General features: G+C 41.5%; 1 protein-coding gene across 2 annotated transcripts; it reads right to left on the bottom strand.

The window, feature by feature from the left end:
- Positions 1 to 219: 219 nt before the first annotated feature.
- Positions 220 to 4,372, bottom strand: lactb (lactamase, beta). 2 transcript variants are annotated; one of them, XM_079500630.1, is made up of 6 exons: positions 3,863 to 4,372; positions 2,538 to 2,622; positions 1,646 to 1,836; positions 1,240 to 1,543; positions 973 to 1,138; positions 220 to 870 (listed from the first exon to the last, which is right to left on the bottom strand). In XM_079500630.1, exons 1-6 carry the CDS (start codon positions 4,307 to 4,309, stop codon positions 345 to 347), a joined length of 1,719 nt encoding a protein of 572 aa, XP_079356756.1. In that variant the 5' UTR covers positions 4,310 to 4,372; the 3' UTR covers positions 220 to 344. The 2 variants fall into 2 exon arrangements, with proteins under 2 accessions (XP_079356756.1, XP_079356757.1); XM_079500631.1 differs by having other exon boundaries at positions 221 to 870; positions 2,538 to 2,604.
- Between the last annotated feature and the right edge of the window lie 6,627 nt (positions 4,373 to 10,999).

The following is a 10,999-nucleotide window of genomic DNA, read 5'->3' as shown; positions in this document are numbered from 1 at the left end:
GTGTCTGTAATGGAAAGTGAACTTGCCTCAACCGCTACATTGTAATTAGCAAACAAATTGTCATCTTATAATGTCAGTGGGCTTCCTTTGTTTGTAGAAATATGGTACACTGCTACCACCTAGTGGTAAAATAAGCTTCCAAGGCAGGGCTCAGTTCAGAGTGACTGCAACACATTCAAAAGTACCCTGGTTGCGAACAACAATAATAAAATAAATGTAAATGTACAACATAAGTTACATAACAGATCAAATTTATTAAATTTACCCACAGACAAACTGTGTCTTATTTGAAAATAATGACTGTAATGTAATGTAAACATATTTGTATGGCAAACAACATCCTCTTACTGGCTTCTGGCTTTCTCAAATTCCTGTGCAATCTTCAGTGCCGTACTGTTCAGTCCAACAGACTGCATGTTCGTCATGATGGTCACTACTACTCCCTGTGGGATGGCTGGACACTGCCCGTGAGGCTGAATGGTCTCTTCACTGGGTAATACCAGGAGGACACTGCTAGCCCCGACAGCACCTCCTGTATGCGACACGTAGTGTCTACGACGCCTGCACTGGCCGTACTTCTGAAGGCTCTCCACCACAAGCCAGCCCTGGGCGTACAGCCCTTCCTTATCCCAGCTGCCCTCCGTCCTGTCAACCGGGCTCCACAGATCCAGGACCGTCTGTGGTTTGAGGAAGCCAGGCAGGAAGCCTTTAGGGTCCTTGAGTTGGGCCAGTTGGTAGCTGTAGAGCAGAGCGTTACCAAACAGCAGCAGGTCCCCTGCCGTGGACAGAAAGCCACCTCCGGCCCATTTGTAGGAATTGTCCACGTATGGGCAGTTCACCACCCGCCCTTTCTTGTTGAGGTGATAAAACCTGAGAAAGAGCACAATCAGTAAAAAATATCCTCATAGAAACTCCCAAAATGTATTTATCAAATGGGGGGTCAGTAATCAGTTACTGTAGATTACTGATTACCTTGAGCGGTGGTAAATAATTGGGTCATTCGCATCAGGCACAGTGTTGAGCATGCCTAATTCACGGAACATGTTCATCATATGATCCAGGAAGCGCTGGCCAGCAGCCCGCTCCACCACCGCGCTGAGTAGAGTGAAGGCATGCGTGGCATACAGAAATGTGGTACCTGCATGTACAGTGATAAAAAGATAAAACCACTTTTAACTAAATGCTGGAGGGAAAGAAAATAAAAGTTTTGCTTTTTGCTACAGCTGATGCTGCCATTACCAGGTTTGAAAATGAGTGGGTCGTCCTTGAACAAGTCCATGGCCTGAATGACACTGTCATAGCTGTCTTTTAGGTAGTACTCCTCCATCTCAAACTCCTTCTTCCTCTGAGATGGCTTGGCATCCTTGCTCTTGTCTTCTTGTTTGGGTTTATCTACGTTTTCCGCTGAGCACTTTTTCTCTGACACCGGGGGTTTCAAAGGTCGCTTCGCCTTCTCCCTATCCTCCCGTATTTTCTTGGCATCTTTCTCATAGTGCCGTATGCCACTCAGGTGGGAGAGAATCATCCGTGAGGTTATCGTGACCTGAAAGACAGGAACAGAGGGAACTGAACTCAATATGGAGAGGAGTATGGTTGTTGAAGATGATTTAACTATGGCTCCTCGTGTTCATGCTGACTAACTTACATCTTCACCATCAAACTGTTTTTGGGGAAACTCTGGGACATAATGTTGGACTGGGACATCAAGATCTAGCTTGCCCTCTTCACACAGACGTGCTGCAGCTGCAGTTGTGAGGGGCTTACTGATGCTGGCTATTCGCATCACTGTATCTGGTCCACATGGAAGACGATTCTCCAAATCAGCATAACCAAGCCCTGCAAAATAGCACAGATTGAAAGGCATGACACACTGGCAGTGTAAAATAAACCTTCAATTTCTCTCTTTGTTCATTTTCTCCACCCGCTTCGGATGTTATCACCCGATAATCAACAGAATGTTTGTAATCAGCACCTTAGAAATACTCCCAGTATGTGATAATCAACATACTGGGAAATCCGGAACTGGAACTATGGGAGCGTTTGCTTTTTGTGTCACTGACGGAGGCGCGCCGTGTCTGGTGGCCTTAAGCCACGTGAGGCACCGCCGAGCGAGGCGATGGCCGAGCGAGTCGTCGTGCCGAGCATTGCGATGGCCACCAGACCCGACTCAGCGCCGTCCGAGTTATGTCCCGATAGGCAGAGAATAGTAAATATTAGTAGCCCCTAGTTTCCATGCCCCGACAATAGAGTTGGAAATGACCCGTTCAGCAGGGGTTGTCCTTGACCAGGCTATGTCTGCACCACCCTGCATGCGTGCAGTCCGGGTGAACACAGCCAAACACCACAATGTCTAGTATGCCAGTATGGCCTTATTAGCCATATTCCAACGTCCTGATAACGGTTGATTTCGTATATTTAACACAGTGATAACGGACGAATCCACTGTTTTCTCCCAGGGTTAAATTTGTTCAATTCATACTGAGGATTTTAATGTGTAAATCGTATTAATTTATAATAGCATGCTGTATGCCACCAACCTTCACACCAGACTTTATTGCCATCAACTGACACTCCAACCACCAACCCTGGTGCCGCCACCTCATCCTGACAACAGCAAGAGATCTGTGAAAACAGAGCTGATACACGGCTGGGCATGGGCAGGGGACAGTAAGGGAAATTACACAATGACATGTAGCCCCGTTTGGAACCATGGCTGCCAACACTCCTGGATGTGGTATCAAAGTCGCAAAATTCACCAGAACACAGGAACTCACATCTACCATATTAAAATGTTATATGGTATATGATATATTCCTGGGGGGGGTCTGGCCAGTGCATGCAATCATACAGAGATGTTCCCATAATGAATTGTTAATATTATTAAAGATGGGTCTTACATTGCTTCAGTCATCAAATACATTTCTGTAGGCCATTTTGCGTATTAATGGCTGAATCCCATCATTTTCCAATGCTAATACCCTGTATAACATGTTTTAACAGTTTTTTTTTTTTTTTTGCTTTGGCAATGTAAACGTATGTTTTCTCATGCCAATAAAGCTCATTTTAATTGAAATTGCTAGTAAAGCAAGCCTGATAAAAGAATCAAACTCCCAAAATTCAGCAGAACACAGAAAAAAAGGGGGGAATAAAAAAAGACCATTTAATACTGCATCAAAAGTAATCAACAAACTATGGGCTACTATTAGCCCTGCTCGGGACCCCCCGGTTGAGCTCTTGAGGGTTCAAAAGAGCTCAACCGGGGGGGTCCCGAGCGGGGCTAGGCTACTATAGGCCTACTGGTGGGGACATTTCAAAATATGATTATTTTTGGGGGTCGTGGCCACCTGAAAAGGTTGAGAACCACTGATAGATGACATTTAGGCCAGGGGTCAGCAAATTAGTTATGAACCAAATGGACCCTCATGGGTCTCTGAAATGAAATGAAATGATTACTATATTTACCCAGGGTATCTGGGCTAAGCTCAAGAACTTGTTTCCAGCCAGGCCCTGCTCATAGAACATTTCAACATAGTGGTTCAATGCCTTGTTCAAGGGCACTCTAACTCTGAGAGTGTACGAATGGTTACATTTGTACTCTCAAAGTTAAATTAACATTGATTTTACTGTATAAATGAGGGTCCCAGACTCCCAGAGATAGAAATGCCTAATGCATGTCAAACTGAGGGTCCTTCAAATTGAAATGGTTGAGAATCACTGCTAGAGCGGTAAAACAATATTCTCAATATGGGGGCCCCTGGCATATCTTCATTTCAAATGGGGGTCCGCGGGCTAATAAGTGTAAATTTAGGGGTCCTTGATATGAAAAAGTTTGAGAACTACTGATTTACTGGATGACACCCACCTTTATGCGTCCCAGAAGGTCTCTGCTGACTGCAATTGCAGCAAAGTATCGCTCGTTGTGATTGTCACGTACCTCCGCGTCGCACGAGCAGTTAGTTGCATCGGTGTGATATTTCAGTCCTAACGCTAAAGCAACCCCCGCACCAATGCCATAAATCCAAAACCTGCATCTACTTCTGAAGGACCATGATGTACTACTACTTCTACTTGACCTTATTCTCCAGACGAACTGCTGCTGCCGGAGGAAGAAAACGCATGTCTGTTTATCTAACGATCGCGGTGTAAACAAAGTGAAACGACGCGCTGCGGTGAGCGGCGGGCAGTATTTACATCTGGTATAAAAACGATTTGGCAGAAACAATCTTGACATTGTAACAAATACTAAAAAGTAACAAATACTAAAAACTTTCACTGGCTGCTGGTGTTTACATCTAGCACAAATGAACATTTACTTCCTGTTTTTTTTGTTACCCCCCTGTTCCAAATCCAGACAGAACTAATCAATTCACGATCCATAGGCTACTCTCTCAAGCCCTGAGCCCTGAACCCTTTTGATTGATTGATTGAAATATTTATTAACAGTTTGCAGAATTACAGTACATTTCAAGCACAAACTCAATACAAAGACTGTTAACTGTGAGTGGACGACCCAATTAAGCATTTCACTTGTTTACAAGAGGGTCCACCATGTTCAATTCATCAAAACATTTAGAGACTTACAAATAGACACTTCTATATAGTCAAAGAACAGAACAGATCATGAATTCATCATAAAGGAGGTAAAAAGGGAAAAGAAACATATACAGTGAGGGGAAAAATCGGGGGGCGGTGGGGGGGATTCAGATTTTACGGGGGCCAGTTTCGAATTGCAGCCGTCCGTAGGTGCCCTTTGAGAGCCGTTTTGAAGGAGTCAAGGGATTCACATGTCTTAATGACTGTTGGTAGGGCGTTCCACATTTTGGTGGCATAGGAGCGAAAATAATTTAGTCCCTTGTTTGTGCCGAATCTGGGTTGTACATGGTTTGTTGCACTCCCTCTGGTGTTGTGGGTGTGGACTTCGTTAACATTAAGGAAGTATTTAGACAGGTACATGGGTATCTTGGTGGTGTATCGAATCTTGTGGACCAGACCCATTGCAAGATGCTGTACTCTGTCATCAACCCTAAGCCATTCCAGCCTGTCAAAGTGGGCAGGGGTGAGGTGGGTTCAGGGAGTGAGGCCAAGTAGTAGCCTGACCAGTTTGTTTTGGGAAGTCTGGAGCCTTGTTTTAAGGGCCTTAGTGGTGCTGTGGTACCAAGAGGAGCATGCATAGTCAAAGAACCCTTGTACGAGGGCTCCTGTTAGGGTCTTCAAGGTGTTTTTGTTGACCAGTGAGGAGATCCTGTATAGGAATCTTCTTTGGTTGACTTTTTTGATTACGTTGGTGGCCATTTTGTTACCGGAAAGATTTGCCTTCAGGATGGAACCTTGTAATTTCATCTTTTCGTGTGATAATACTGTCTGATAATCTGCCTTTCTGAGATTACTATTTGATCCAAATAGAATGGATTCAGTTTTTCCCAGGTGTTAAAGATAGTTTGTTATCAGTGAGCTAGGTGCAGATTCTACCGAGTTCAGAACTGAGGGCCTTTTCAACCTGCAGCTTGTTCCTGTCCGAGACCAGCAGTGCTGAGTCATCTGCGAACAGGAACAATTTGTAGTCACAAGCTGATGACGTGTGTGTGTGTGTGTTTATTTTGCAATTGGTAAATAATCTCCACAATTGTTTGCGTTTGAGTAGGCCTATTGCAAGTTATTCATACAAGAATGGATTTTTGCCCTCTTACCTTTCTTGCCCTTCTCTTTATAGGCCTACACACATACACGCGCAACACACATACGACTGGTCAACAGTCCACTTCACTTTACACGCAACACACACACACACGACTGGTCAACAGTCCACTTCACTTTACACTTTATCGCCTTGCTGAGGTGACAAAAAATGACTCTCACAGAGGTCATAGCCACTTAACTCCCTTTTAGCACCACCACCAGACAAGGGCCTGTCAACACACACTGGACAAGTAAGCTTGTTTCACTTTATTTAATCCAATGTTTTGATTCTAAAAATAGCAATGTTCAGTAATAGCCTAGGTGCCTGCATGGCCTGCAGTCTGCAGAAATATGAACTCAAAGTGCGTAGACCACTGGTTCCACTTAAGTCTTAATTATACCTTTTAGCTTGAGACCCAAAAGAGAAATGTTAGGTCTCCCCAGGATCCAACCCAAACTAGTTAAAATAGCAGATCTACAATGCATCAAATAAGCGTTGTGAGCTTGTAGATCATCTATTTTCACTCACTTATTTGTTTGGGAAACAGTGGTGTAACAACAGTAAACTAGAAAGGTCGCAATTTTTAAAAATTGCAAAGTGTGGTTGCCGCAGTCGCTTACATAGCCCCCTCCCACTAACGTTGCTAGCCAATTACAATTTCAAGTCACACCTGTGATCATGTGTAAGTAATTCGGAGGGTATTTATGCCCCCAAAAGAAATATTCTGCAACAAACGGTTATTTTTTTTGCATTTGCGGCACCCCCTATGGATGAAAATGGAATTGCTTTTGGCTTAAACCACCCACGATATCTGATTCAAAAATTTGGGGTGGGTTGGACATTTGGTTTGTGATTTGTGGCGTTTTTTGTAAAATAGGCCCCTCCCACTAACTTCGGAAGCCGATTACGGCCGAACGATACCCACTATCAAAATTCTGCCTGTGGTGTTTTCAACGGAAAGGTCCAGAGATCATGTGTACCGATTTCTGTGAGATTTGGACAAAGTTTGTAGGAGGAGGAGCAAAAAGTGTGTTTTGGAGAAAATTCAAAATGGCGGAAAATCTATCATGACGCACTAATAATAATAATAATAATAATAATAAAGTGTTACAATTACAATAGTCTGGTTGCCCTTTGGGCAACCACAATAACTAGCTTTGGAGATGCGTCAGAGCTGGATTCCTGAATGGGAAATTCTGGGCACAAGCCCTGCAGGGCCCAAAGAGCAGGGTGGCACTGTAGAAAATTAGGCCAATTAAGTCAGAGGCATTCACCCTGGAAATCTTAATTATAGCGGCTCTCATATAATGTTATGTATTGTTACATATACAAATAATAAAGTGGTGAAAGAACATAACCAGCTGATCATAATTCATCAGTCTATCATATGATTCTAAAGTAAAGGGCCCCAGCACGAAAAGCTACTATAGTGTACACGCATACGGCCTGTTTTGAATCCGAATATAGCTAAAGTATAACATAATTCTTAAAACACCAAAAGGGGTTCCCGCCCGTCACTACACCATTGGTTCTCAAAGTTGGGGTCTCAGCTGGTCCTTAGAAGGGTAGAAACTAAAATCAGCCAGAGAATGTATCATTCATATACTGTACAGTACTATGCTGCGTGAATAAACATACAATTTGATAGCATACAGTAGATCACCCAGGTTTTATGGTTTTTCAATCCCCACACATGTATGTATAAGTGTTGCAACACTTAAAATGTACTTAATATGAAATTTTAACGGTATATCGTATCGATATCGCAATATTTGGCATAAATACAGAGATATGAAATTTTGTCCATATCGTGCAGCCCTACTTGTAATCCAGAGCCCATAGAGTATAGACAGAGTTACGACAACTCCGTTCACTTTATGGGGCCAGTCCTCTTCTACATAGACTTCTATTGGCGAATAGGGACACCGGAAGTTTACAGAATCTATTGTAGTCGATAGGGCTCGCCACGTGACCGGGCTGTTTTCTGCCCCCTCAATGTCGCAACTCTGTCTATACTCTATGGCTCTACCGCGGTCTGAATGATTCAGCCCTGCAGCCCTGGTGTGAGATATGATCTGGACAACAGATGTCAATATGAAGTTGAGGATAACATTGACCACTTCTGTGTCTTAGTCATACTTCTCTCTCCTTTCTTTCGTAATCTTTTTTGTCATCAGACGGACAGCTTGGTCATATACTTCTCTCTTTGTTGACGTTTTTGTTAACTCATCCTCCTGCCGTTAACCCAGTGGTGGAAAGTAACTAAGTACATTTACTCAAATAATGTACTTAAGTACAATTTTGAGGTATTTGTACTTTACTTGACTGTATTCCAATTTCCAATACATTTACATCTACTCCACTACATATCAGAGCCAACATTTGTACTTTTACTCCACTAGAATTATTTGAAAACTTTAGTTACTAGTTACTTTGGAGATTTACATTTTGATTAGAAAAACATACATTACTGTAACCACTTCAACCCTATATACATTTCGACCATTTGAAAATAGCTGATCTACATGCTCACAATGCGTCGCGATGCGATGCATTGTGTGCGACCTCTCTTTTCTATTCAAATATGAATATAAACTGGAAAGGTGTGGTTGCCGCAGTCGCTTACATAGGCCCCTCCCACTAATGTTTCTAGCCAATTACAATGTCGCGTCAACCTTGTGATCATGCGTAAGTAATTCGGAGGGGATTTATCCCCCCAAAATCATGTTTTTGCAACAATCGGTTAAATTTTTCGCATTTGCGGCACCCCCTATGGATGAAAATGGAATTGCTTTTGGAACTTGGTTGATTGAACCACCCGGGACATGTGATTCAAATTTGGGATGGTTTGGACATTCCGTTCGTGATTTGTGGCATTCTTTGTAAAATAGGCCCCTCCTACTAACTTCGGACGACGATTACGGCCGAACGATACGCACTACCAAAATTCTGCAGTTGGTGTTTTAATCGGATGGGCCCCGAGATCATGTGTGCCGATTTTTGTGAGATTTGGACAACATATGTAGGAGGAGGAGCCAAAAGTGTGTTTTGGAGAAAATTCAAAATGGCGGAAAATCTATCATGACGCAAATGGGCGTGGCCTATATGGGGAGATGCGTCATAACCCAAGAAATCCAGGGAAAATTTTTGACTGGAGAGGAGAGGAGAGTGGAGGGGAGGGGACATTTTGACTGGAGAGGAGAGGAGAGGGGAAATTCAGCCCGTCAGTGTGATATATTAATGTTTTATTAATAAAACCGATAATACCGATTATCGCGATATTATTCACGTTATCTATATCGATTTCAAAAAATCAATATCGCCCAAGCCTAATTCATATCAATTAAACTATAGAACATTTCTCTTAACAAAGTACAAGCTCACGATTCCCGATTTATCCGGTCAATTTGACATATGGCTCAAGTGCGTACAGTCAAAACTGTGGGAGAAGTAGCGTGCCAAAGTTTAGGGTTACTCTAGAAAGTGAAATAACTAGAAAGCAGTTCCTGTAGAAACTGCGTGGGCTCGCTAAAAACGCAATGTATAAAGTTATAGCTGTGTCTGTGGGACCAACCACCAAGTTTGAAACCTGGGGACCGGAGTACAAAAAGTTGTATAACAATTTGTAAAAAAAATAATATACCGTAAGCAGTAAAGTATGTGGAAGTAGTATGATGCCCAAAATGTGGCAGAATAAAGTAAGTCAAGTTATAACTGTGTCTACTAATGATTTGTAATGTATGAATAATGCTTTACAATGTATTCTTGATTAATTAAGAAAAGGTAAAAAGAAAAAAATACAACATCAATGGATATGGAAGCATTAATGAGCAGAAATTGTATTAAATAGCATACGTTTACATGTAAAAAAAGGGTCAAATAGCATATAGGCCTATCTTTAAAAGCATAAACACAATGATTATTGACAATGGTCTAAGACTTTTCTTTCATTTTTGTGTTTTTAAGTTTTTGTTTTAGGTTAATTTTTTTAAGTTTATTTTTTTTAAGTTTATTTTTTAAGTTCATTTGTTTTAAGTTTTTTTTAAGTATTTAAGTTTTTTTTAAGTTTTTCTTTAAATGTTTTTTTTAAGTTCTTTTTTAAAAGTTTTTTTTTCTTTTAAGTTTTTTTTAAGTTTTTCATTTTTAAGTTTTCTTTTTTAAGTTTTTTATTTTTAAGTTTTTTAAAAAAGTTTAAAAAAAAAAAGTTTAAAAAAAAAAAGTTTAAAAAAAAAAGTAAAAAAAAAAAAAAGTTTAAAAAAAAAAAGTAAAAAAAAAAAAAAGTTTTTAATTTTGTTTTTTTGTAATTATTATAGTGTTCCTATTGGTGGTGTAAGTCCATAAACAAATTTTCAGGACTGTATCATGCTGCAAACAAAAGTTAGAGCTGTGTAAAGGCCAGCCAATGGGAAGACAGAAGGGCGGGGCTTAAGCAATTAATTAAGTACAGCGTGCTCCTATTGGTGGTCTAAGCCCATGGAGCAAATTGCAAGACTGTAGCATGCTGCAAGCAAAAGACAGGGTTTTTGTGTGTGTGTGTGCGTGTGCGTGCGTGTGCGTGCACGTGCGTGCGTGTGCGTGCATGCGTGTGTCTGTGACTGTGTGTAGAGCCTAATTGCACAAATAGCAGACCTACAAGCTCACAAGGTTTCACAGAGCAACTCATTGAGATCTTGTAACTCTAATGTCAGCCCTGTAATTAAGCCCTTATATGTCTCAGCTGTGGGAGAGTAAAACAGTGCTTCACTATGACTGGGAGATTTCAATGGGCCTGAATAGGGAAAAACCTATGCCCGAACAAATTGCTCTATCGCAAAAAGTAAAAGTCGAATGCAAATATCTTTTTCACTTTGAGTGGCCTGAGACATTGAGGTACAACATGTGCGATGGTGGTGTTGGTACGATCGAAAATGTGGTTATAAGAGCGAGTTAAGAATTGTCTTCACGATACTTTCCTCGTAAGAATTATACAATGGAGGTCAATGGGCAGCTTGACTGTATTTGTGTCACTTAAAAGGCCGTAGTTCACATTCTGTATGTATCTGTGCTTTGGTGGTTACATTGTGTGAAAGAGGACATGTGTGGCTACAAAATGACCAAAGAACATCCGTGTAAAGTGAATATTTTGGCCAGGACGACAATTTGTTTGGTAGATTTCCGAGGGAAGCATTTCAGTTTCCACACTCTACTCAAGGAGGCCCCGCACTCTAAGGGGACACTGATTAGGCGAAACGGCCTGCGATTGAACTGCGATTTCAGAAAAACCGTGTAACATATTCGATGTTGTCGTGTGAGCTAGCTAAAGTTTAAATCACGTTTCTACGA

This window comes from Electrona antarctica (genome assembly GCF_951216825.1).
Source record: "Electrona antarctica genome assembly, chromosome: 5".
In the NCBI taxonomy this organism is placed as follows: Eukaryota; Metazoa; Chordata; class Actinopteri; order Myctophiformes; family Myctophidae; genus Electrona; species Electrona antarctica.
This window is presented reverse-complemented; position numbering and strand designations above follow the sequence as displayed.

Bases quoted from the DNA above. Each gene is read 5' to 3' on its own strand.
- lactb (XM_079500630.1), bottom strand. From the start codon at position 4,309: ATGTTCATTTGTGCTAGATGTAAACACCAGCAGCCAGTGAAAGTTTTT. The intron at 1,837-2,537 runs GTTGGTGGCATA...GCTATTTTGCAG, and splicing joins CAATAAAGTCTGGTGTGAAG to GGCTTGGTTATGCTGATTTG. The intron at 871-972 runs GTAATCAGTAAT...GCTCTTTCTCAG, and splicing joins ATTATTTACCACCGCTCAAG to GTTTTATCACCTCAACAAGA.